At 52.1% G+C, this 27,505-nt stretch overlaps 1 protein-coding gene across 2 annotated transcripts in view; it reads left to right on the forward strand.

Moving 5' to 3' along the window:
• The first annotated feature begins 2,232 nt into the window (after positions 1-2,232).
• Positions 2,233-27,505, forward strand: part of PPP2R2C (protein phosphatase 2 regulatory subunit Bgamma) — a 109,403-nt gene continuing 84,130 nt past the window's right edge. Inside the window, exon 1 of one of the 2 annotated variants that reach the window (XM_019748217.2) lies at positions 2,233-2,602. In XM_019748217.2, coding sequence (XP_019603776.1) covers positions 2,575-2,602 — 28 coding nt within the window. In that variant the 5' untranslated portion in view covers positions 2,233-2,574. The remainder of the gene's footprint in view (positions 2,603-27,505) is intronic. The other variant, XM_019748216.2, reaches the window with a different exon arrangement.

A 27,505-nucleotide genomic window follows, 5' to 3' on the forward strand; every position in this document is an offset into this window, starting at 1 on the left:
TGGAGCAGGGAGTTTCGTTTGCTACCTCTGCTCTCCAGCCCTGGGCTGGGACCCTGTCTGCGCATAACAGACGTTCAACAAACATTCATCATGAAGGAATGAAAGGCTGCGGAGGAGTCCTTACCCAGAGAGGGAGAAGGAAGAGGAGGACAGAGGACCGAGTGGCGGGATCAGGAGCCTGGTCTTGGGCTGAGGGGGCAGAGGGAGTGATGAAGAGGAAGCCATGGGTGGCATGAGACCAGTGGGGGCAGCAGGTGAGGGAAGGGCCTTGGTTCTGATGGGGCATTGCCGGAGAACGGAGGAGACAGTCTGGAAGAGCCCTGAGGAGGCCCAAGCAGACTGCAGGGGGCTGGGAGGGGCATGCACAGCAGCTGGTGCCCAGCCTTGGCACCCGGTGAGGTTGGAGACCACCAGCTCTGGGGTCTCCAGCCTAGCTCAGGATGGGGTGCAGTGCTGTGTTGGACCACGGCAGGCCTCTTTCACTCTGGTCCTTGGCCTCCCGGAAGATGGGGTGATGTTTCAGCAGAAGTGACAGAGGGAGAGCACGGGGTGCGTGTGTCTCCCCAAGATCAGAGAGGAGGGGTAAAGGACCTGAATAGGGTGAGGCCCAGCTTGACGATAATGATGACCACCCTGGAGCACCCCTGCTAAACCGGAAATGGCCACGTCAGCCCTGTGAGGCACCTCCTGTGCTCACCTCTGTTTTACAGGCCAGGTTGTGCTTGCCCAGGCCCCCTCGTTGGCAGGACTTGAACCCAGCCTGTCGTCTTCCCGTGTGTGAGGCTCAACTGACCTAAAGAGGGGAGGAGGACGGAAAGACCAGCTCTGGCTGTGATAACTCCCTCCCACTGCCCAGAAGAACCCTCAGGCGGCAGCAGCCACCTTCCCCATCTCCCATAACCCACCCTCCGTGCCCAGCCCCTCTGCAATTTGGGCAGCTGCCTGAAAAAAACAGCCGAGAGAAACAAAGCATCACAGAATTCTGGGACTGAGGGAGATGGGCTCCACCTCCTACCTGCAGTTTGAGCCCCTCTGCGACCCCTCCCAGGGCAGTCTGCACCGTTTCTCCCTCCGTTTCCAAAGAGGGCTTGCTGAGCACCTAGGGAAATGCCTCTGGTTGGATCCATTCCTTCCCAGCACCTCTGAAGCCCCCACTGGGACCTGTGCTCCATGCAGGAACTCCATTCATGAGGCAAGGAGGCAGCCGGGAGGAGGTGGCAGATAGATCAGCGAAAGGGGACATTTTTGAGGGCCTGTTCTGTGCCAGTCACTGTGTACCGTGTGATGCAGGGTACACTGGTGACAAGGGACAGCGGGGGGGGGGGGGCGGGGGGGCGGGGTGTACACTGGTGCCTGGAAGAAGCCCAGGGTTTGGTGGGGCGGGGGAGGGAGTGGAGGGACCCGCGTTTCCCAGCCTGTGTTTGGAGTGTACCCAGTGCTGTTTCAACACTTTAGTAAGCAGAAAGGTGAGTATGAGGAGCGATCACGGAGCTCTGCCTGGAGGAGGCTAACTACCCCCAGCCATCTCATCCAGACCTTTGCGGTGTAGGGTGCTCCCCCACCCCGCTCCCCCACCCCCAGTCCACCCACCAGATTCTTCCCACGCGTCCAGTTTAACGCTCCGGAGCGCCCTCAGAACGTGTCTGACCCCACCTCTTCCACCAGTGAAGGGGATCCGTGCCCTCCTCCTCCCAAGGCTCCCACTCCCCAGAAGCGCCACCTTCAGCTGCCCCCATCCCCTCCCCGTCCTTCTGGTGGCTGCCCTCTTTGCGGCGAAGCTGCCCACCTGCTCTCCCCTCTTCTAACCCCCCACCCTTTGGTCGTCTCTTCCATAATTGGATCACCTGGGCACTCAAGGTGCCCCCAAAAGCGCAGCTGACCAGCGAACTCCCCACCCCCAGCCCCCAGCCCAAGCTGGCCATCTCCTTCCTCCCTTCCCCGCGGGCGCACTTGGGCACCAAAGGTGCCCACCCACGAGGGCCGGGGCGCCGCTCCACCTGCAGCGTGCTGGGAGGCCGGCGCGCGGCGGGCGGCGGGGCCGCGGGGGCGGAGGAGCGGGCGGCGCGAGGGAGGGGCCTGCGACAGCAGCGGCGGCTCGGCCCCGGCTCGGTCGGCGCAGCGCCGCGCGCGTCCCCTCCCGCCGGCACCAGGCCGCCGCCGCCGCCGGGCGCACGGACGCAGCGCGCACCGTCCCGCCGGGATGCACGCCCGGGCCCCGGCCCACCCCACCCGCGGCCGCCGCCAGCCCGCCGCGCGCTCGCCTGACCGCGGCGCCCGCCCGGCCGTCCCTGCCCGTAGCCCGCCGCCCCTGGCCGCTATGCTCGCCCCCCGGGGCCCCGGCGGCCCGCGCCCCTGCTAGGCTGCGGCGGCATGGCCCGCGCGCCCGGCGCGACCTCTGCGGATTGCATCGGTGTGCGGCGGCGGGGCATGCCCAGGGCACCGGGCACGGCCTTCAATGGGCGAGGACACGGACACGCGGAAAATTAACCACAGCTTCCTGCGGGACCACAGCTATGTGACTGAAGGTAACGTACGTGTTGTCTGAGGCCCCCTCCGGCCGGCCGCGGCGTGGGGATGCCGTCGCACCGAATGCCCTCCGAAGGTTTGGACCGCGCGCTGTGTGTCGTGTCCCCCCGCCCCGGGTCCGGGAGGGAGGGAGCCCCAAGGCACCAGCCGCCGCTGCCCAGCTGCCTGAGAGGGCAGCGCCCTCCTCCGCGCCGCCCTCCGGCAGGCAGTTTTCCGCCCCCAGGCCTGGTGGCATCGCGTGAATCGGCCTTGGCCATCATTTTTTAAAAAGGCCATCCTATGGCTAATCTGGTGAAGAAATCCCGGGGAAATTTAATGACTTAGAATCCTGGGTTTGCCATTTCAGCCCTGCCCAAAGCCTGCAGAATTTTCTAGGCTGCCCACTCCCCGGTGATGAAAAGGGACCCAGAAGAATAAAATCTGTTTGCCAGAGTCCCCAGAGCAGCTCTCTGTCCTCGGCCCCTCCCTGTGCCTCCAGAGGCAGGGTCCCTTAGTGGGTGGGAGAAGGTGGCTGGTTTGGGGTTGGTCTTTTATTCCTCGTGAGTTATACAGAGACAGAAGCAGCTGGCCCCAAACTGTCATTGGCCAAAAAGAAGTGGGGCATGCGACCCACCATGGGCCCTGAATTTGAAATCCCCTAAATTGGCCCTACTCGCCCAAGCCTAACCCCCGCCCGGTGGCTGGTGGAATTCGGAGGGTCAACGCCGCTCTCTTACAGGGTCCCTCTGTGCCACCTTGCCCGGGGACGGATGGGCACAGCTCCCGTCGCAGACAGGGGCCTGCTATTCAGGACAGGGAGAGCTAGCTGTGGTGGGGACACGTGCTGGAGACCTTCCCGGTGTGGGGACCGTCTGGATATTCCTGGGGGCTGCTGGAGTGGATGCACGAGTGTTTGTGGGTTTTTAGCAAGAGGTCCCCTGATGCGTGCTCCAGTGGGAGGGGCCCGGGCTTTGCATGCCTGTGGGGCTGGGGAGCGTGGGTGCCTGTGTCACGGAACCTGTGTGGGCTCGGCGGCGGCGGCGACTCCGCGTTGCCACCTGGCTCTGCCGGAAATGAAGCAGAGCTGGTAGCGGAGCCCTGCGGAGGCCGGGGGAAGGCTGGGCCCGCTCCGGGCGGGCTCCCTGGCGTCCTGATCCGGAGAGCAGAGGCTGGGTGTGTGACCTGGGCGGGGGATGCTAAGGCGGGACGCTCCCCATCCTGGGAGGAGAACCGCTGAGTCATGCTTTGATGATGCGTGTGTGGAGAGAGGGGGCAGGGCTGCCCAGGGCTGGGTGCAAGCTCTGCCCCAAGCTAGGGCTTTTTGGGGCCCAGGAAGCTGAAAGCAGCCCTTTGTCACCGGCCTCGGTGAGGTTGAGGATGGATCAGTGTGTGTCCGGGGTTCTTTCTGCTCCCAGCCGGCTGAGTGGCAGAGGGTGAAAGGCCTCTGGGTTGCTGGCAGGTGCTCCGCGGTCTGGCTCTGGCAGAGAGAGGGGATCTTGGCAGGTCACTGTGGTCTGGCTTTCTGGAAGAAGCCTCTTGTTTTCATCTCTACATTGAGGATGAAGGGACAGAGCACAGGACTCAGTGATTAAAAGTAAAAAGCGCCCTGCCTGACCCATAGTGGACATTTGCAAACATTCATCATTTCTTCGTCCTATCTGCCCTTTTTCTTGCATAAATTCACCAGCTCCTAGAAGGCAAGAGCAAGCAGCAAGTGCATAGAGCATAAGAAGTGATGATTTTTAATTCCTCTTCATTCATTCAACAAATAGTTACTGAGTACCTACTGTGTGTCAGTCACTGTTTCATCCCTGAGGACTGGACCCAGATCCTGCCCTTGGGCAGCCCACGTTCTAGAAGGGAGTCTTGTGATGTTGAGCACAGTCTCTTCTCATCCTCTGTTTCCCCATCTGTAAAATGGGAGTGACTAATACCATTATGCCTACAGGTCTTGGGGTTTCTGTGAGGGTCAGGAGACATGGTAGATGAAGGAGCCACCTCGAAATTGCTAACTGGCAGCTGAGGTATGTTGAGCTCCCATGATGCTCTGGGGCCTCGCACAAAATCCACATACCCCTCATCCCCCCATTTTACAGATGAAGAAACTGAGGCTTGGCCTTTGTCCATGCCCCAGACTGGGTGCCAGTTGTGTGTAGGGGACAGAGCTCAGGTGCTAGGGATGCAGAGAGGGATAAGATCAGAAGCTCCTGCCATCAGGCAGGGCAGGGTCTAGTAGAGGAAGCAGTAACAATAATCTTAGAATTAGAATTATGTGATTTCTGGCCTGCCTGCATGAAAACAGACTTTCACACTGTTGCCTCTTACTTGCATTTTGTGCTCAGCGCACAAGGTAGTCCCAGATTTGGATGTCAGGCAGACTTGTGTTCAAACCCAGCTTCTGATGCTTCCCGTGCTGTGTAATCTTGGGCAAGTTACTAAATCTTTCTGAGCTTCACTTTCTCCTTTTGTAAAGGAAGAAATAATAATGACTCACAAGGTCATTGGACAATCAGCGATTTTGCTCATGTAGAAAGCACTCAACCCAGCATTTGGTCTGTTAGAAGTATTTAAGTGGCATCGTTATATTTGAAAAGTCTTATTTCTGGAAGAGCTTTGTGAACAAATAGTGGATGCTGGGAGTTTGCAAAAGACTCAGGTGTACAAATGCCTGTCCCACCGGGTCATTTGGTCCCCAAATGCTTGCTCACTACACCCCAGTGGTGTTGCTCTACTTCCTGTTCCTGAAGCGGCCATTTTCCTTATTTCTAGGCATGTGCACTGGTTGTGTCTTCTACCCAGAATATCCACCTCCGGCTCTTCTCATGGCTGACTCCTTCTCAGCCTTTACGTCTCAAGTTAAATGTCCTCTTCCAGTGGGAGTCCTGCTTGAGTTCCTGAGTCTCTTAAAATCTCAAATTCCTTGCGGAGAGCGTAGGTTTTGTTAGTCATTCACACCTTGGTGTGAATTAGTCAGAACAGGTTCCCTCCCCCAACTTTTGGCTAAATTCCGCTGATGGAGGGATGAGGGTTGGGCGTGGTACAGGTCACCTTGAGGCACAGAGAACTTTGCATGGATGGGTGGGTATTGGGCCGAGCAGTGCAGTGGAGGCTCTTAGGGCAGTGGGAGGCCCCAAAGAGGCCCAGGAGAATGCCAGGAAACCTCTGTGTCTTTACACCTTTATCAACGGCCAGCTATAGCCCCAGGAAGGACTTTTCCTGGCTCTGTTCTCTTGCTGCAGCCTCAGGACACAGCTGTAGGGTGTGTTGAATAGGCCCTTCCGGGCTGGACTGGATGTACAGCGTCCATCCATCCATCCTCCACACAGCAGCGTTTACCCAGCATAGCATCCTCTGGGTCTGGTCCTGGCCAGGCAGTGATGGACCAGACGGGAGCTCCCAGCCAGGGGATGTGGCAGGTGCAGACCAGGTAGATTGTGGCAGTGGCTGGGTCTCTTTGGGAAGTGCCAGTCACTCCTAGACGCCTGATGGGTAAGGCATTTCGGGGACTTGCTTTTCTGCTGGGACCACGGCTTCCCTTCCTGGAACATCTCAGCGCTCACATCTGTCACGTGCACGTGCCTCTTTCATCCATGGAAAGAAATGTACCTGTTTCTCTAACACATACCTTTGCCGTCCTTATGTATTCCGTGTGATTTCAGGGCAATCAGTTTCTCTCTACAGAGTCATCCTGATTTTATAGTTGAGGGAATCAAGAGGGAGCTCAGAGGAGTGAAGTGACTTGCTCAGGAATTGGTAAGGTCAGGAGGGGGTCACAGGCCTCTCTCCATCCAGTGTTTGCACAGGTTCTATCACCTGGGATTGTCTTCATTTTTTGAACTAGTGCCCTGGATAACGTCAGCTTTCTGCCCAGGCCTAAACCACACTGGAGAGGGGGTGCTGCCTGTGGGAGACCCAGCAATCAGCCAAATTTGCGCCCAGTATGACGGCTGATTTCCCAACACTCAGTTCTCCTCACCCCCCTGAGAACATAGGTGGTTCCCAGCAAGAGACCTGCGGCCACCGGCTGGGTCAGGTTGGTCCAAGAGTCATCCCATCCCTCTTGCAGTGACTGGTTCCAGAGGGACACGGCAGTCATTCTGGAGGTTGAGTGGAAAGTAGAGAGAGCTCAGGCAGTTGGTCCCCGTCTTGTGATGGAACAGAGAAGCCCCCACTGTTGTCAGCAGCCACCTTGAGACCATGAAAGGAGCACGTCTTAAGCCAACAACAGGGTTGATGGCAGGGCAGAGAGCGAGTGAGGACTGGGGATGGTGACATCTGTGACTCCTGGATGAACAAGGCCGGATGTCCACCCACCTCTGGCTGGAGCAGTTCCCTGAGCTGGGACATGTCAGACCTTAAGCCAAGTCTCTGTTACCTGCAGCCAATGACACCCCCACTCGCACAGCCTTTCCTGGTTATTTGGAAACCCACGAGGCTGCTATGCCACTCGTGACCATGATTCGAGATACATAAAACCTGGAGAAATCGTGATTTGTTTGCTTTCTGTTGTTGGAAGCCTCTTTGATCTCTTTTATTGCACTCAAGTCAAAGTTGCCAGTTCTGATTTCCCCTCATGCGGGCTACAGAGCAGGTTTTCCAGCCAGATGAGATTCCCAACGTCTGGTGTCAGGAGATGCGCGTTCCTGGTGGGGCCTGGCTGCGGTCTCCAATCCCAGGCGGGCCACAGTCTCTCTGAGCCTTAGTTCCTTCTCAGGAGTGTCGCTTACATCACTGGAAACGAGGGTTGTACAACTGTTTGATGTTGTAATCTCTTCTCCATGAACTTCCCACCCTCCTTATGAAAGCAATACTCCCAGTGAACTCACGGCATTAGATGGTTTGGCGTATGTGGACACACCCAGCCTGGGACCTGGGGCACAGTCAGTGTTTAATAAATACTGTCCACTAATAGCGATGTCCGTTCTTCAGGGGTCAGAGTTAGATTAGCTCTTAGAACTATCATCAGACTGGCCACCCCCACCTCATGGGGAAATTGAGGCTAAAAAGGGGGAGATTGCTTATGGCACAGACCTAAAGCCAGCCCAGAGAGAGAGTGGAGAGAGCCAGCCTTTGATTTTGAAACTCAGGATGTGGGCTGTTCCTTTTGCCTCCATTTAGGAATGTCACTTCCATAAGCTTTCCTGGGATTTCACAAACTCATGTTGTCTCCATTTCAGGGGTGGGGGAAGGGAGGGAGGCTGTGATAGGGCACCTTTGGGTGTTCTCCACTAAGTCCCATCGCCTCTCTGAGCCTCAGTTTCCCTGCACTGCTTCCTGCCCTGGGTTGTCACAAGGTTGTAAGGGGCAAAGGACATGTAGACACCAAAGGTCTACCTGTGTGAAGGGGTTGTTGCTGTCAAGGTCCCCAAACTATCCCATGGGCCAGCCCCCCCCCCCGCCCCCGCTGTAAGCCATGAGCTCAGTTATTTCTAGTCAATCCCAACTTAAAGGTTGGTGCAGTCACAGAGTAGGGTTTCTCTTTCTGCAAGATGGAAGTCAAAATCTAATACAAATTTTCCACATCATCTCCTTGTTTTCACTTGCGATAACTTCTGGGTTTTATCCTTAAAGCGTGCAGAGCTGAGGGATGTTTTTGTAGGAGATGTTTGTGGTCTTGGGAATGGGAACTGGCGCTGTGTGAAATGCTGGGGCTTCATGAGGAGGGTTACAGAGTAACAATGCAGATGAAGTAACAATATGGAGTAACAATGAAGAGGAAAGAACCCTCTCCAGTCCCTCACAAAGATACATTGTTACCGATTTGTGATAGTTCCTTCCAGTCTTTTTTTAAATGCCCATGTCTGTTTTTCTAAAGATTTAATTTCAGGTGTACAGCATAGAGGTTAGACATTTATGTAATTTAAGAAGTGATCCCCCTGACTAGTCTAGTGCCCACTTGACACTGTGCGTAGTTATTACTATATTATTGATTATATTCCCTATACGGTACTTTACATCCCATTGACTATTTTGTAATTTCCAATTTATATTTCTTACTCCTTTCACCCTTTTCATCCTGCCCCCAAACCCCTTCCCATCTATCACCCTGATCTAGTACCTATCTGACACCACACATGGTTATTACAATATTATTGACTATATTCCTTATGCTGTACCCTACATCCCCATGACTACCTTGTAACAACCAGTTTATACTTTACAATCCCTTCCCCTTTTTTCACCCAACCCTCAACCCAGTCCCATCTGGCAACCATCAAAATGTTCTCTGTATCTATGTTTGTTTCTGTTTTGTTTGTTTGTTTTGTTCTTTAGATTCCACTTATAAGTGAAATCATATGACCTTTGTCTTTTGCTGTTTGACTTACTACACTCAGCAAAATACCCTCTAGGTCCATCCATGTTGTCGCAGATGGTAAGAATTCATTCTATTTAAAAAAAAAAATTATGTTGGGGAATAGTGTGTTTTTCCAGGACTCATCAGCTCCAAGTCAAGTCATTTTCAATCTAGTTGTGGAGGGCGCAGCTCACTGGCCCATGTGGGAATCGAACCGGTGATGTTGTGTTGGTGTGATGAGCACTGAGCTCTAACCAACTGAGCCAACTGGCCACCCCAAGATTGCAGTCTTTTTAATGGCTGAGTAATATTCCATTGTATATATGTAGCACCTCTTTCTTCTTTATCCATTCATCTGTTCAGGGACACACAGGCTGCCTCCACATCTTGGCCATTGTAAACAATGCTGCAATGGACATACGGATACATACATCCCCTCTAAGTAGTGGATTCGGTTTCTTCAGATGGATACTCAGAAAATGGGATTACTAGGCCTTTCTTTGTCTCCTGTTATAGCCTGTTTTAAAATCTATTTTGTCTGGTTTAAGTATTGCTACCTTAGCTTTGTTTGTTTGTTTGTTTGCATTTTCATGAAATAACTTTTTCCATCCCTTTACTTTTAATGTGTATGTATCTTGATCTGAAGTGAGTCTCTTGTAGGCAGCATATGTAAGGGTATTGTTTTCTTTCTTTCTTTCTCGTTTTAAACAATTTTTTATTAAAATAGTAGCTAACATACATATTACATCAGTTTCAAGTGTGCACCATGGTTGTTTCACATTTATATACCCAGAGAAGTGATCACTGTAAGTCCAGCAACCATGTGACACCCTTCTATGCTATCAGAATATTATTGACTATATTCCCCGTGCTGTACGTACATCCCCGTGACTTACTTCATACCTGGAAATTTGAACCTCTTATTCTCCTTCACCTTTCCCCCCACTTTTTAAAATTTTCAATTACAGTTAACATTCAATATTATTTTATACTAATTTCAGGTGTACAGCATAGTGGTTAGACATATAATTTAAGAAGTGATCCCACTGACTAGTCCAGTACCCACCTGACACTATACATAGTTATTACCATATTATTGACTATATTCCCTGTGCTTTACTTTACATCCCCGTGAATATTTTGTAACTACCAGTTTGTACTTCTTAATCCCTTCACCTTTTTTACCCTGTTCCCCAACCCTCTCCCTCACCCCAATAAGTCTAGGACCCATCTGACACCATACATAGTTATTATGATATTATTGACTATATTCTTTGTGCTACACCCCACATCCCCATGGCTACTGTGTAACAGCCAATTTGTACTTCTTAATCCCTTCCCATTTTTCACCCACCCTCTCAATGCCCCTACCCTCCTCAATCTGGCAGCCATCAAAATGTTCTTTGTATCCACGAGTGCATTTCTGTTTTATTTAGTTTGTTCTTTAGATTCTACATATAAGTGAAATCACATTGCATCTGTCTTTCTCTGTCTGACACTCCACGCAGCACAATACCCTCCAGGTCCATCCATACCACTGCAGATGGCAAGAATCCATTCCCTTCCATGACTGAGCAACATTCCAGAGTATCTATGTACCATCCCTTCTTTATCCATTCATCCATCAACGGATACCCAGGTTGCCTCTACATCTTGGCCATTGTAAACAATACTGCAATGACCATATGGATGCACATGTCCCCTCGAAGTAGTAGTTTGGGTTTCTTCAAGTAAATACCCAGAAGTGGGATTACTGGGTCCTTCTTTGTCTCTTGCAGCCTTTGTTTTAAAGTCTATTTTGTCTGGTATAAGTACTGCTACCCCAGCTTTTTGTTGTTGTTGTTGTTTCCATTTTCATGAAATAACTTTTTCCATCCCTTTACTTTCTGTCTGTGTGTGTCTTTAAATTTGAAGTGAGTCTTTCTCGTTCTCTCTCTCTCATTTTAAAATTTTTATTGGGGAATATTGGGGAGCAGTGTGCTTCTCCAGCGCCCATCAGCTCCAAGTCACTGTCCTTCAACCTAGTTGTGGAGGGTGCAGCTCAGCTCCAAGTCCAGTTGCCATTTTCAATCTTTAGTTGCAGGGGGCCCAGCCCACCATCCCATGCGGGAATCGAACTGGCAACCCTGTTGTTCAGAGCTCATGCTCTAACCAACTGAGCCATCTGGCCCCCCCTGAAGTGAGTCTCTTGTAGGCAGCATATGTAAGGGTTTTGTTTTCTTATTCATTCAGCCCTCATATGTCTTTTGATTGGAGCATTTAATCCAATTACATTGAAAGTAATTGCCAATTTATTATTCATATTTTTTATCTCTTTTTCTCATCTTAAAGAAACCCCTCTAACATTTCTTGTAATACTGGTTTGGTGGTGATGGACTCCTTTAGCTTTTTCTTGTCTGGGAAGCTCTTTATCTGTCCTTCGATTTTAAATGATAGCCTTGCTGGGTAGAGTAGCCTTGGTTATAGATCCTTACTTTTCATCACTTTGAATATTTCCTACCAATACCTTCTGGCCTGCAAAGTTTCTGTAGAGAAATCAGCTGACAATCTTGTGGGAGCTCCCTTATAAGTTACTAGTTGCCTTTCTCTTGCTGCTCTTAGGATTCTCTCTTTGTCTTTAACCTTTGCCATTTTAATTACAGTGTGTCTTGGTGTGGGCCTCTTTGGGTTCATCTTGTTTGGGACTCTCTGTGCTTCCTGGATGTGTATGTCTATTTCAGTCATTATTTCTTCACTTATGTTCTCAATCCCTTGCTTTCTCTCTTCTCATTCTGGTACTTCTATGATATGAATGTTGCTACGCTTGATATTGTCCCAGAGTCTCCTTAAATTGTCCTCATTTTTTTTTCAGTCTGTTTTCTTTTTGCTCTTCTGTTTGGGTGTTTTCTGTTACCTTATCTTCTAAATTGCTGATTTGATCCTCTGCTTCATCTAATCTACTGTTGATTCCCTCTAATGTATTCTTCATTTGAGTTATTGTATTCTTTATTTCTGACTGGTTCTTTTTTATGTTTCCTGTCTCCTTGCTGAAGTTCTCCCTGAGATCACTGAGCATCCTTCTAACCAGTGTTTGGAACTCCGCATCTGGAGGATTGCTTGTCTCCATTTTGTTTCGTTCTTTTTCTGGAGTTTTGTTCTGTTCTTTTATTTGGGACATGTTTCTTTGTCTCCCCATTTTTGCTGCCTCCCTATGTTTATTTTCTGTATATTAGGTAGGGCTGCTATGTCTCCTGGTCTTAGTAGAGTGACCTTATGTAGTAGGTGTCCTGTGGGGCCCAGTGGTACAGTTGCCCTGGTCACCAGAGCTGATGTTCCAGGGTTGTCCCTTGTGTGGGTTGTGTGTGCCCTTCTGTTGCAGTTGAGCCTTAGTTGCTGTTTGCATATCAATGGGAGGGACTGACCCTCAGGCTGATTGGTTGTGAGGACTGGATGTTACTACAGTGAAGGAGCTGCTGTGCATGGACTGACCCTATAAAGCAGGATTCACTTTAGCAGGGCTCTGGTGCCTGCCCTGTCTGCCCTTTGAGTGTGTTGTCATTAGAGGTGGCTGGGTGATGTTCCAGTTTGGTTCAAAGCTGGCCCCTGGGCATGCCAGCCCCAGGACCACCTGGGAGGGGACTCACTGCAGGCCAAGTTCAAGTTGCAGCCTGTGGCCTTCCTTGGGCCACCCGGCATGAGCCACAAAGCAATCCAGAGATGGTTGCCACCTGTGCTGTGCTTGGAGGTGCCTTGAGAGGCCAAGCCACAAACCAAGCCTGGCTGCCGCTAGTGCTGGGCTTGGAGTTGCTCAACCAGAGGTATGGGACACGCTGAAGCCAGATGCTGCTTGTTTAGGGTTCGTGAACCTTTGAGAGACTTTAGGAAAGTCCACAGCATGAGCCAAGGCAGGAGGTTTGTATGAAAAAGCCACTGAAAGTGGTGTGGGTGTGCCCGAAAGTTGGGTGGGGTGGAGGTCTCAGAATCACCAGGGCAGTGAGAATGAACGGGGGCATTAGCCAGGTTGATGGAGACTCAGATATGGCTTTTGCCTGCATCTGGATGCAAGAAGGGGGAGGGATCAACAAAGAAACAATGTTTTCTGCCAGCTCCTCCGTCCAGGAGAAAGCTTCCCTTCCAGCCCTTACCCTAGAACCAGACAAGTCATTTCCTTTCTACACGTCCCTGTTCTCTTTCGAGTTGCTGCCCTGGTGCTCGAGCTCAGAGTGAGTGAATCTGTCAGCAAGTATGTCTTAACAGGCGAGGGCCTATTAAGAGGAGCACCTGGGACTCCAGTCACCCTCTGTCCCACTTAGTCACAATCTCTGTGGTTTTCATAATCAGAAATTATGGGGACTTCTTTCCCTGGCACTGGAACCCGGAGCTGGGGAGGCTGGTGTGGCACTGGGACCCCTCACTCCTCTGGGGGGAACCTCCACAGCCGAGATATCCCTCCCTGTTTTTAATGGTCACAATGCAGGTGTGGGACCAGCCTGTTCTGGGTCTCCACCCGTCTTACCAGTCTCGCGGTGGCTTCTTCTGTATGTCCGTATTTGTAGGCCTTTGGTTCAGCAGGACTTCAAGTGATTCTCAATAATGGTTGTTCTGTGGTTTAGTTGTAATTGATGTGGTGGTGAGAGGAGGTGAGCACCATATTTACCTACTTTGCCATCTTGACTGGAAATCCAGAATTTCCTTTTTCACAAAACTGAACAATATCCCATTGTATGTATACACCACATTTTCTTTATGCATTCATCTATTGATGGACATTTGAGTTGCTTCCTCTTGGCTATTGTGAGTAATGCTGCAATGAACATGGGTGTGCCTGCCAGTGCCCATTTTTAATAAAAGTTGTAATCTCTCTGTGTAAGCCATTTTGAAGGCTACTTTTCAAATGAAGCGTGAGATTATAAGAATTTTCCAGTGCTTTGCTGCAGGGCTAGCTTCACAGATGCAACCATGCAGTCATATAGGGCCCCACACTTGGAAGGACCCCGTGCTTGGTTTAAGGCTTGATTTAATGAATGCTCTGCTGTTGCCATCTTGAAATTTTTAATAATTTTATTTTTGAACCCGTGTTTTGTAAGTGCTGTCTGATGGGTCAGGGGAGCATGTGTGTGAACAGAGGTGACATGTGCAACAAGCCTTTCCGCCATTCTTTGTGCAGCTTCCATAACACACTTACCTTGTATTGACTGAGTATGGCTGAGTGCCCACATATGGTGGGGCCATCAGCATCAGCATGTCCATGATTGTGTAAGCAGGGGCACTGACAGCCCAGAGAGGCCACACTTTCTGTATGAATGCAGAGAGAGGACAGTGACAGTGTCAAAAGCACCAAGGACCAGGGAACTCTGTCATAGCCTTTCCTGCTCAGGTTACTGCCCCACGTTAGCTAATCACCGATGCTGAAAGTGATGACACTGAAGGAAAGGAAAGGTAGGACAGCCCACAGCCCCTTTTCCTTTCAACCCTTATTCATCACTGAACCAAGGGTGGAGGTGAATGTAGAATGTGTGAGCATCCAAAAGTGGAATAAAAACAGATGAGTTGGTTCCACGCAGCGTTTCCACTGCTCTGGGAAGAGAAAGTCACTGTGCACGTAGGAGCTACCACGTACAAATTGTGTATTTCAGTGATTCTGCATTCCGGTTCAATGCTCTGATATTTGCATGTAAATCTGGAATTGCACAACAGAATAATGAATGATACAATTCATGCCAATAATTTAAACTTTTTTTTCTTTATTTCAATTGGCATTAAATAGCAAATAACACTGTGGCAAATCATGGGAAAAATGAAAAGGCTTGATATTTTAGTACCTTTAATGACACTTTCTCCCTGCTTTTTGAACACGGGGCTCTGCATTTTCATTTTGTACTGGGTCCTACAAATTATACCGTTTGCCCTACTATGTTGTGGGGGGAAGGGTGTACTTCCTGGCAGGGTGGATTCCTTGGCCTGCCTCCCACCTCCTTAGCTTTTGTGATTGGTGGAAATGGTGAGAGCCTGTCACCCATTGGGCAGCTTTTCCCTATTGGGTGGGGTTATAGTACTCAAGGGCCTGTCACCCCACCTGCTGTTCTACAAAGACTTCCATTCTCTATTTTAGAGTCCAACCTTTGGTCCTATCTCTCCCCACAGGCCCAAGGGGAGGGGTAGTGGAGTAGGGGTCCCCAGCTCATCCCCCACCAAGTTTACCCTTAGTGAAGCGATTGTTTATGTCCCTCTTGTTCACCTTCCCAGTATGTTCTCAAGTCCTAGGAGGGAGGAGAGGTGTGTAACTGGGTACCTCCGCCCCCACCTCCAAATTCCATCGTGTGATTCACTGCATATACTCCTGTGATAGATGTGGCATCGTTCAGTTAATCACCTCCGATTGTTGGATAATTCTATAATTAGCATTCAGTGAATGAGCACTGTTTGTGCATGAAGACCCCCTATTCCCACCCTGGCCCCCTTATCTGAGAATACTTTTCTTAAGAGAGCGTCCCATGCATGTAAAAATGAGGAACGTGTTTAATGTTCCTAACACATGGTGCCACATTCTTGCACAGAGAGTTTCTCTGTTTCACCGCAGGCTGATCAGTAGTAGGTGTTCTAATATTTGCAAATATCATAGATGAACAATATTTGTTTTCATTCCTTTCTGAACCCCAATGAGGTTGAGCATTATTTTCACTTTTGTTCAACATACATTTAGTGATTTCCCCTGTATAGGCCAGGGTCACGTTCAATGGTAGACATGCAATGTTACAGCAAGGTCATTTCCTTCACTCGCTCACTCAGTCATTCATTCATTCACTCGACAACTGTTTCTGGAGCGCCCAGTGTGTGCTAGGCAGGGAGAGTGAGAGTGCAGGTGGGAGGAAGGAGAGAAGAGGGCTGAGGCGAGAGCACCCCGCTTTACCAACATCTAAGGGACATGATATTCTAGGACATTCCAGGCAGGAGGAACAGCATGTGCAAAGTGACATGTGCTTGTCCCCTGACACCTTCCAGGCTCCTCTGCCTGCACCCAGGAGGCACTTGACAGCCTTCCTGGGGAACGAGGCCCACCTGGGAGCTGCTATGCTGCCTGCGAGCACTGCCTCCTGGCACAGTGGTCACCATTGTCCTCCAGAACCCTTGGCTGAATGGCCCATTGAGGCAGAACAAAGGCGTCTCAGAGGGCCTGGCTGCCCCAAACTGGGGTGGCATCTCCAACTGCGGGCCGAGGGCCACCTATGGGCAGGCCTGGCCTCCTGCATTGCTGCGCCTTACAGAAGCTACAGCCCTGGCACCTGAGGCTGGAGTCCTGTCACAGCTGTGAGACTTTGCAGGTTTGTCAGCCTCCAAACGAGTTTCCCCGTCCATAAGGCAGAGATGGAACTACCAGCCACTGAGGCTTTTTGTTCGAAGTGAAATAATGTGCGCACTGTGCATACGTCTCAGTACAAGGGAGCTGCTTTTGTTGTCATTAGCAGCTTCTGATTTTTTTTCATAATTTCAAAAAAGTCTCATGAAAACTTTCAAATATGTACAAAAGTAGGGGAAATAATGCACTGAATTGTTCCTCATCCATCTCCTTGCTTCAGCTGCTCTCAAGATTGTGCTGTACTTCCTTCATGTACTTTCCCCTCCTTTTGGGTGGAGACTTCGTAAGCAAACCCCGGACTCCGGTCATTTCACCCCAGCACAGCAGGCATCTCTGATAGGGAAGGGCATTTCCTGCAGAACAAAATACCACCATCCCACCCAACAAAATGAGGACTCGTTCCTTTTCCTCTGAATGCTGGTCCGTCTCAGCAACCTCCCCAGATGTCTCAGCAATATCTTTTTCTAGTTGGTTGATTTGACCCAGGACCTGAAGTCCTGCATCTGGGGAAGTCATTTTCACCTGTCTTTTCTGATGGAGACCATTCCTCCACCCCATTTCAAACCACTGACTGCTAAAGACGCTCACTGCTCTTTTGTAAGGATCATGGTTTCACTCCCGCTGTCAGTAACCGGTGTCTGGATCCCAGTGGCCTGACGGGTCTGAAAGGCTGATGGTGGTGGGGAGTTGGTTGGGTCTGGGAATGAGCCCCAGGGCGTGCCCCTCTCTCCTTCCAGGACCTGTCCTCACCGCTCAGCAGCGGAGGGACCCTGGGCGTGTTCAGCCACTGCACACCATCTCCATCAAGACCCACCTGCCTGCAGGTTCATGAGCAAAATAAATGGTTTGTTTTACACCGCTGAGGTGTGAAGTGACTGGTTGCACAGCAGTAGATAAATGGAATAGTCATGGATTCCCGACACTGAGTCCCCAGTCCTGCTCAGCTCCTGCTCCTTCTGAGGCCCTTTGTCCAGCTACTGTGCTCTCTCCTCGATTCTGTGGCTCCTTCAGAGCCTTCCACTAACTTCCTTCTTGCTTGTATAGCCTGTGTCAATTTCCGTTGCTTAGAGTTAAAGAACTCAGACCCGGGGCCGGGGGGTGAAAGGGGGTGAGGGGTGGCGGGGTGACTGAGCCCAGATGACTGCAACCCAGGCCGTTCTGAAGCACAGGACCTAGAGTCTTCCCCCTGCATCATCAGTGGATACATATCCTGGACGCGTCTGCCTCCTCTGTACACAGCTCAGCACTGGTCCCCACCCCCTGCTGGGTCGTGTGTGTTTGAATGACTGAGTAAGTGGACAAATGGCACGTCTTCAAATCCGACCTTGGAGCAGTCCAGATTCTTTTTTTTTTCCCCCCCACCAAATGCCACACCTTCCCTGGCCAGATTCCCTGCCTAGAAACAGCCTTTGCTTTGCACAGTCCCAATATGTACAGATTTGAGTCATCGCAGCTTAGTTAAATAACGCGGGTCCCCCAACCACACAGTTCAGATTGCAGCTCCCGCGGTAACTGAGCAATTGCACAAAGTGCAAACTTTGTTGCTACTTCTTCAGTCTACCAATCACTAAGTCAGTAACAGATGGCATCATGACCCACAACAAGTCACTTCTTTCAATGTCTGGCTCTGGCTGGTCGCTGTGCTTCTGTTCGTTCATGTCCAGACAGCAAGGTGTGCAGTGGTTGCTCCTTGTCGCCCCACAATAAACCCATGTGACATTTTACACAAAATGGAAAATCAAAAGAGGGAATTGGCCCACAAGGAGGACATTCTGCAAGGAAGCGCGATAATCCTGGAAGAGAAATGTGACGATACAGGGAAGAAGTCGCTGATCCCAGACGAAGCTGCTGCCACGTGAGGCTTCTTCTTACGCAGCCAGAGGAAGTAAGTGAAGGTGAACTTACTGACATAAGTGAGGAAAGTGGCTGTGAAGGAAAGGACGGCGATGCCAGAGGAAGCGACGCTGGAAACACTGCACGTCAGGGAACTCTCTTCAAGATATGTCACGATGTTGAAAGAGCAAAGACTCAAATCTTGGAAGCGGATCTTAGAAAGACAGTGTTCCAAGACATAGAACAGATGTCTGCCCCGTAGCGTGAGTTATATGACAAGCACTGTTCCCACTCAGTATGCTTTAAAGAAATAAAATACCTGACTGCTCAATGTTTCTAATGTTTTAAATGACTGTGTCCTAAGCAAATATTGTTTTTCCTATTTTTTATTTTCCAGTACATTGATAACCATGAGAGTTTTCAACGTCTTGAAAAAAATGTAAAAGTCATGGAATATTTGTAATTTCCACATTGATTATTAAGATCTCTTCGAATGGTTTCAGCGAGCACGGTCATTTTTACGGTCCCACACAACTGTGCAAAGTGAAAGCTCCCTGCACCCTCCCACATGGGCAATGTGTACACAGCGTGGCCCTTCCTCTTGTCACACTGTGGTGATGTGTTAAACCCTGGAGGGAGGATTGCCGTCAATAGTCTCCTTACTGATGGCGACAACTCAGGAATACGAAATAACGCAATTTCCACACTGCAGAAGTGGTTGGGCAGCCGCTGGGTCACTGTGAGAAGGACACACGCCTTCGCCGCCGTGTTCACTGCGCAGACCTCCAGCCAGCTTGTCTGCTCTGGGAACAATCCATCATAGAATGAACTGGCTGTAGGAGTCAGGGGCTGAACGGAGCTGGTTCCTGCACCGGCTTTCAATGTGAAAGGTGATAAAAACAATCCTGAATATTTTATGGCCCCAAGGAGAGGTGGGGCTCTTTACTGAAGCTGTGAGAACGTAATCTGTCATCATCGTGTGTCCCATATTGTCAGACTCTGGGAGCTAACTCGTGTGTATGTTAAGATGCTCCTGCTGAGAAGATTTTTCATTTTCTCTATTTTATCTCATTACAGAAATGTTTAAATATGCGGAAAGTAGAATAAAGAAGGGGAAAAACAACATCCCGATTTCTCTGTCCCCGAAACTTTGTTGCAGTTTTGTTATATTTCCTTCTCATCACTTCTCTTGTAGATTGTCATATCGATACGGCTTTGTATCTTTTAAATATTTAACACACTGTGAATATTTCCCCATATTATCACATAGTCCGAGTGAACAATTTTTAATGGCTGCATAATAGTCCATCATGTAGATCTAATTATTGATTAGATAAATACGATGGAGTCACTCGTCAGACTAGGGTTGATTGTCCTCACTGGGTGTGTGGGTGGGGTAGGGGTGCAGGAAAGAGGAAGAATGGGGCACAGTCCCTTTCTTGAGAACCTCTGCAACAGGGAGACATAAACCGATGACCATAATCCAGTGTGACGGGAGCTGGGCAGCAGTGGGCCCCTGTCCCAGCCTGGGAGCAGATGGGCAGAGATGCTGAGTCTGCAGCCGGTCCAGCGCGGCAGTGGGGAGCCGGGGGTGGGGGTGGGGAGAAGTCGTGCCAAGCAGCAGGGACTTACTGGGTGGAAGCAAGGAGGTGAGAAGCAGCGTGGCTCCAGGCCTGCTGGATCCTTAACGTGCGGGTCTTAGAGCTCCTGGGCAGGCGTGGTGGACGGACAAAGAAAACACGCTGCTGGTGGGAAAGGGGTGTTCCAGGCAGGGAAGAAAGAGGGAATGGAGAGTGGCCAGAGGTCTCCAGGAGTTTGGAGAGTGGTAGTGGAAGGAGTGAAGCTCAGAGGGGCATGTGAGCTCTTCCAGGAGACGAGAGAAAGCCCCCGTGAGGGGCCCAGAGCAGGCAGTGGAAGGGGAGGTTGTCCAGGGAAGGTGAAGGCCGCGTGGGGTGGTGGGGGGAAAGACGGTGGAACTCTCGTGGTCTTTGACCAATACAAGAGTGTGCCAGAGGCTGGCAGGTGCAGGTGACAGTGGGTAGAGGGTGTACCGACCTCCCTGCTCTGGACACTGATGCCCCAACTTTGGTTGTTTGAAGATGTGGCAAGTATCCTGTGAGTGTACATTTTCCCGTATTTCTGGTTATTCCCGTGTTTCTGGCTATCTGAAAATGCAATTTCTTGGTGAGAGGATAGGAGTGTTTTTAAGGGCTTGAATAAAAATGTGACTATCATGGTGTCTATGAAACTAAAAATAAAATTACCAAAATAAAATAAATGAAATAAAATTTGTTTGGGTGATCTTTAAAAGAGTAAATCCATGGATCGCGCAGCTGGGAGTAACTGTAGATTACAGCAAACCCATCAATCTCTGTCTTTCCAGCTTAAAACAAAAGCGTTGATTTCAGTGCCAGCCCATGGTGACATAGCTGTGTCCCTTGTCTCTTGATGGATGTCTGATGGGTGATGGGGCTCTGGCTGTGTCACTGAGGAATCTGCTGTGACCCGCCTTTCCCTGCCTATGTAACTGTTGTGTCTTCATGGTAAAATAACAGTGGTAGTGGGCATGACCAGGGAAGCTGCCCGTTCTCAACCGCTACGGTGTCCCGTCACGGTGTTCATGATCTCATTGGAACTTTATGCCCGCTCTGGGAGGCCGTGGGAATGACCGTTTTTATGTATCAGGTAACGAGCCCTGGAGAGGTGTGGTCCTATGCCCCAGGTGACACAGCAAGTGTTACGGTCATTACTGGGGAACAAACCACACTACATCTTGGTGACTTAGGACAAGGACCATTTCATTGTGTCCCCTGCACTCTGTGGGTCAGGAATTTGGGCAGGGTGTGGGTGGCCCAGTCTGCTCTGCATGGCAACTGCTGAGTCTCCCTTCTAAGCTGGTGGGTGGGTGTCTGGAGGGTCCCGGATGGTTTCCCTCGTGTGCTGTGTGCACGGTGGGGTGGCTGGGAGGGTGCTTTCCCCTGGGAGTCAGCGGATCTGGAGATATAGCATCCAACATGGGGACGATAGTTAATAAGACTGTACTCCATACTGGAAAGTCACGAAGAAAGTAGATGTGGAATATTCTCGCCACAAAAAAGAAGTGATAGTGTGTGACCTGATGGAGGAGTTAGCTGTCACTATTGGTGATCATTTTGCGGTATATAAATGTCAAGTCAACAGCTATACACCTTAAATGTGTGTCATGTTACATGTAATTGTATCTCAGTAAAGCTAGGAAAAAATAAATACAGGAAACAAGAGGCGAGTAACATTTTTCCTCAGGGACTAGATTTCCCGAAGACCTGCCTCTGTGGGCACCAGGCGGAAGTTACTCATGCAAACAGGGCCGGTGGGGGCGCACCAGGGGGTCTGACCCCCTCCCGCTCTTCAGGTGCGCTGTGAGGCGCCCACGTGGGGGACAGTGGCCTGGGGTGGGGCTTTCTTTCTTGCCAGGGCCCCTGTGGTGGGCAGAGGGCTGCAGTAGGGACACAGGTGACCTGGCCAGTTTCCTGCTCCACTGAGTCCGTGCAGCTTAGCGGTAAGGACAGGCCGACCTTCTGGCTCTTATTTGCTCAGCCTCTTGGAAGCAGTTTTACTGGAAACCACTGTGGCCCGGTGGTGCACAGGGCCAAATCCACCCACTGGGCCATGGGGACCTGTCTCTGAGTGAGTGTGACAGAAGGAAGGAAGCCACCCTGCTGTTCAGTGAGGGGACACATGCCCCTGCCCTGGGCAGGTGTGCAATGTCCAGACATTGTCACTGAGGCAGATGCTGTCATCGTCCCCATTCAACAGACAGGAGCCAGGAGCTCAGGGAGAAGGGACCTGCTAGTCTCAGGCTGTGGGGGAAGGAGCTAGGCCTGTCCTGAGCCTGTCTGCTTGCCCACCTGCTTGCCTGGCTCCCCCCACCCCCTCACCCCCAGCTTTCTGACCACCAGGCTGCGTCCTTGCCAGAAAGAGGACTGTCTTCCGGTCTTATGCTGAATGAGAGGCGAGCCTTAGAACCATGTCAGAATCATTGCTGGGAGTCCCAGGCAATGACGTTCAGACCCTTCTCTCTGGGGAATGGGAGGCACCAGCCACACTCCAGGCTCGCTGGCCTCAGCGTCCCCCTTTCCTCCGGGTGTCAGCGGCCTAATGGGAAGAGTCTGCCGCCAGGATGCAGGTCACAGGACAGGCAGGTGCCTGGGGGTTGGCCCATGTCCATCCCCTCAGCCTGCCCCTGCTGAACCCTGACCAGTGAGAGGCCCCGGTGACAGGTATTCACACCTATCTTTTTTGTTTTTTGAACAGCTTTATTGAGATACAATTCACATATGCAATCCACCCATTTAATGTGTACAACTCAATACAACTCAATTATATATTGCGTAACTAATTTTTTAAAGATTGTGGTAAAAATATCTGTAACATAAAATTTGCCATTTTTAAGTGTATAATTCAGGGGCATTAATTACAGTCACGATATGGGCCGCTCTGTACTTCCCAAACTCTTATTATTCCAGACAGAAGCTCTGCACTCATTTAAACAAGAACCCCTCGCCCGCCGCTGGTTACTTCTAAGCTCCTTTCCCTCTCTGTGCACAGGGACCTCATCTCAGTGCAATCATGCCCCGCTGGTCCGTGGTGTATGGCTTGTTTCACTGAGCCGAGTGCCTTCTGCAGTCGTCCATGTTGCGCAGTTGGGAAGGAGGTTAGATCTTGAAAGGCCGAGGTTCACTTAGGAGAAAACTAAATCACAAAGGTGGGCTTGGTGTTCTGCAGGAGAGTGGGGAGGGGGGCGGGATCCTGCCCAGAGGTGGGGGCGGGACTCAGCCCTGCACAGGGAGAGCTGGGGGCGGGACCCCGTAGCCCCCTTACACATTTGCCAGTTGCCAGAATGGCACACAGCGCCCGCCCTCCCCGAGAGGACGGCTTTCCAAAGGCCCCCCTCTCCTCCACCCAGGGAGCAAGGTGTGGGCAGACCTACTGCCCACCTGACCTGCCGCCCACCTCCGCTAACAATTGCGTCATCGTTTTTTGCACCTCATCTCGCAGAATTGTGAACAGCCCTAGAGGTGCGGGTGGTTCTCCCCATTTTACAGGTGAGGAAATGGAGGGTCCCAGAAATAAGACCTCCCCCAGTCAGGAGAAGGCGGAGCGTTGGGGCTGGTTCCTGATGCCCTGGGCTTCCCCACCCCCCCATGGCTTCTAACTCCACTCCTTTCTCTTTGGGGGCCCCTCCCCCCATGCGTTTTCCCTGGTGCTTTTACATCTGCCACGTGGAAGAGCACAGAAGGGACATGGGTCACGCTGGAGCTAGTCCTCTGCGACCTCTGCCCTGTGTGCAGTGGACCTTTTGGCGCTCCCGTATCTTCAGCTGTAAATCAGGGCCAGAAGAAGGTCCTCTTGGGTCTTCTCAAGGGCAGACTGAGAGCGCGTTAGGTGCACCTGATACCCAGAAAGGCCCATCAGGTGCTCGTCTTTCCGCTGACAGTGGAGCCACTGATGGAGGGAGCCACCCCCAGCTGGTCCATGCTTATCAGGGTCCCAGGGACAGATACTGTAGGGTGGCCCTGAGGCCTTGACCCTCTCTTCTGACCCACCCAATCCCAGCCCAGCCCTTTAACCACAGAGGGGCATCCTGCACTGTGGCCATGGGAGCTGGAGCCAGGGCTGGGGGGCAGTCCATGGGGGCAGCAACATGGCACTGGTCCTGTTTGGAGGAGGGACCTGATCTGTGCTGGGCCAGGTGGTGAATTATCTCAGGAGACCGCTGGGCTGGGACATCCCGCCGGACAGCTGGGCCCCAAGGACCCATGTGGGCTTCATGCCAAGGACTCCGTGATGACTTTGCTTCCAGGCGACTCCCCAAGACCCCAGCTTGGGAAGGTTTGGGGAGGAGCTGGGAGCCGTCACGGAGCCTGTGACCCCAGGCACGCCTTGTTGATGGCACCTGTGCTGCAGGTGACCCAGTTTTCAAAACCCCAAACTGGGACACTTGTTCAGCTACAGATATGTGTCCATATGGGGACAGTGGGGTGGCAGGTGATAAATTGGGGCAGTGGCTGAAAACTTGGGGGTGGGGGTCGCTGTAGCGGCATCCTCGTAAAGGGCTGTGCTGTGTGGTGACCGGTAATGAAGGTGGGCCTGGAGACTCTTGTGCAGGCCCAGGGGGTGCTGGTGAGTGGCCCTGGGACCCTGGGGAAGCTGCATGGCCTCCCTGGGTCTCAGTTTCCTCGTTTGTGAAATGCAGACTCTGCCTGGGTGCACAAATGCTGGTGTGTTCTCCCACGCAAGGCCTCTGTAGAAGGAAGCACGCGCAGGCGGGAGGCTCTCACCTTAGGAACAGGATCCCGTGACGACCGAGGGGACATCCAGGGGGACTTGGATGGACCAGGGTGAAATGGGCTGGGCCCCAGGGACTGGGAAGCGAGGAAGCTCCACGGAACCCCGAGAGTTACTCTGGGTGCTCACACATTCGGGGGTCTGAGCTGGGACCTGCAAAATCATTCTGAAAGGACGACGGCCCCCAGGCCAGCAGGGGTGGCTAAGGAAGGCACATGTCTGTTTTTCAACAACACTGGCCCAGGTCCCTTCGGTCTCCCGCCCAGGCAGTTGGGGGCCCTCCTCCCCAGCCCTCACCCTCCTGACACTCCCCAACACCCCGGGGGCAGCGGGTGGGGGTAGGTGCTCTGATTTGTGGGTTTGGGACAAGTTGTGACACAAGAGGACAGGCCTTGGGTGGGGGTGGGGGGCCGGGCGAGGTCAGTTCTGGGTTCTGGGATAGCAGGTCCTGCTGGTGAGAGCACTGACGCCCCATCCTCTCCCAGGGTCCTTTCTCAGAAGTCAGGGTTCTGCTGAGTCCGACTTCTGCCTCCTCTCCCCCTCAAGGGGCTTTAAACATGGACAGAAACAGGGGTGCCATTTATGGGGCCCCCAGACACCTCAACCAAGCCCCTCAGAGGACTGGGGTCCGCGGGGAGAGGAACGGGGAGGGTGCTCAGGGCATCCTCTCTCCTCCTTTCCTGGATTCCCCAAACTGGGCTGCCTGGGACGGCTGGGACTGGGGTGGGGTGGGGGGTGGCCGAGCACTAATTGTGCTTCTCTGTGTAAACAGGCAGCCATAAAACAGGCTGCGGGATTGGTAACTCCAGCCCTTCTCCAAGGCTGCTCTAGGAGCAGGAACAGAGCCCCCACCCCAGCTGGCCCGCCCCTCCCCACTCTCCCTGTCAGAAAGGCGGTATCCACTAGGATCTAAGGAGGAGCACAAGTGGGCACAGAGAGAAAGAAGGTTCCAGAACCAGGCAGTGTGGAACGGCAGGCAGGGGCTGGCTCAGCCAATGCCTGGTGGGCCGGGCTCAAGACCCCCTTGTGGCATGTGGAATTGTCCTCTTCAATCGACTGAAAAGGAAATGGGGGCAGGGGTTTCACAGCTGTAAGTGGGTGGGCTGGGATTTGAACCCAGGCCTGCAAGGTCAAATCCTGCCCATGCTCAGGTCTGCGGGGACTTCCTTACACCCTGAGGCCCTAGTATATGCACCGTGTCCGGGATGGCTCGTGGCACTCGTTGGCCGGCTCCCCCATCTGTCTTCCTGCGTGATTGGCTACAAGGCTTTGAGCATCCTGAAGGCCCAAAGGGCCGGAACCCCCCGAGCTGACCCACTGTGCAATCATCTGGCATTTTGCTTCAGGTACTTGGCGAGCTTTGAGAGGGCTCCTGAACTGTTGCTTGATTTTTCTCTGACCCAGATGAAGAACTGGGTAGCCATTTGCCCAATATGACAGACCCTGTGTTCAGGTTGAAAATGGGGGCACTGATGGCAGGTGAGGGGAAGCCAGTTGAATAGATGCCACGAAATAGATGCCGGATACTGGCCGGAAGCACTGCAGTCCTTATCTCGACAACCATCTGCCGTTGTTGTTGGTGCCTCCCCCACCCAAATTGATGAGAAAGCAGAGGCTCAGAGAGGTCAGGCTCCTCGCCCAGGGTCGCACAGCCAGCAGGTGATGGAACTGCAATCCTGCTCTGCTTTGCCTGACGCCAAAGCAAATGCTACGTCCACCACACCCGGCATCTCCCAGAGCTAATTTTGCTCCTGCAGGAAACTCCACCCTCCCAAAGCTATCTAGGACAGGCAACTTGATGAAAGAGAATTAGGAGGGAATCCTAGAAAAACAGGGCCCCGCAGCTCTCACCATAGACTCTGCTGGGGGGTTGGGACTGGCCTCAATCCTCACTGGAGCCCTGGAGCCCCATTCCCGCCTGGAGAACTGGCCGTTTCTCTGGAAATCAGAGCCCACCAGCGTTCGGCTTCTGGGGAAAGGAGAAGAGAAGATTTTTGCTGTTCAGACAGAGCAGGCCCTTGTTGGGGAAGTTGCCCGTTTCAGGAGTGCTCAGTCAGGGGCCGAGGGAGCCTGGCTGGCCTGGTGTCCGGTGTCTGGGGACTTAGAGATTTGCTTCCTGGCCAATGCACTGCTTTCCTGCTTTGTGCACACGCGCTGCCCAGCGAGCGTGGGGCTGTGGCTGGCCCCACACTGGAGTCTGTCCCCCCAGAGGCTGGATGGGGACGCTGAGGGGGCTCAGGGCCATCCAATGGCTGCGGGCTGCGGGGTCCCTGTGCCTCACATCTGTACAACCCTATATTTTCATTTCTCTCTCGTGTGTATTCAGTGGAATTTTATTAGCAGTTGCTTTCACAGTCATTAAAAAATCCAACTCATTTTGTGAAAAATTAAAGTCATGCACTCGTGTGGTAGAACATATTTAGAGCACGGCAGAGGTACGACGTAGGAAAAGTTCCTTCTGAATTGGCACTTAGAGGTCTGCCCATTCTCTTCAACGGCTGTGAGATGTCCTCGTAGGGACGGAGCACAGCCAGTTGAACAGTCACCTATGAGAGACTTGGGGTGGCTCTCGTTTGTTTTTCCCCATGTCGCACATTGCTGCCAACAAACGCCGTGCCAAGTGTCTGAGGAGGAATTCCCAGAGTGGGGACTGGAGGGTCACAGGCTGTGTGTGTTTGGATTCTGATTAATGTGGCCGACTCCATGGCCCCCAGCCCTGGGTTTATGGCTTCTTACCCTTGACGAAGCCTTTCCCTCGAAACATTCTTGCGGCCTCCTCTCTGCGCCCTGTTGCCCCGGGGGGAAGACGCTGAGCAGAGTGTGTCCAGTCCCTGCCCTCAGATGCACATGGTCACTAGACCTGGCCAGGGTCCCGCATGGACACCTCCTGGGGGTGGAGGTTAGCTGGTTGGTTCCTAGGGCCCAGTGTGGGGAGACTTTTGGGGGCGGCAGGGGCCTCTTGGCTGGAATGCTGTTGGCAGGGACACCTGCTGCCTGCTGGGGTCAGGACGGCCCACGCGGCTTGAGCAGGAGCTGGGGTAACTTGGGGCACGTACCTTACTGCACTGTGACCCTTTGGGGTCATAGCCACTGGCTTATGGCTCCTTTGCTCACCTGGAGTAAGGGGGACAGCCAGGCACAGATGATAGGGCTTGGAAGGGGCCGTTCCCTTCCTTGGCTGCCCCCCGAGTTCCAGGCTGAAGGCCCTG

This window comes from Rhinolophus sinicus, linkage group LG02 (genome assembly GCF_036562045.2).
Source record: "Rhinolophus sinicus isolate RSC01 linkage group LG02, ASM3656204v1, whole genome shotgun sequence".
NCBI classification, from domain to species: Eukaryota; Metazoa; Chordata; class Mammalia; order Chiroptera; family Rhinolophidae; genus Rhinolophus; species Rhinolophus sinicus.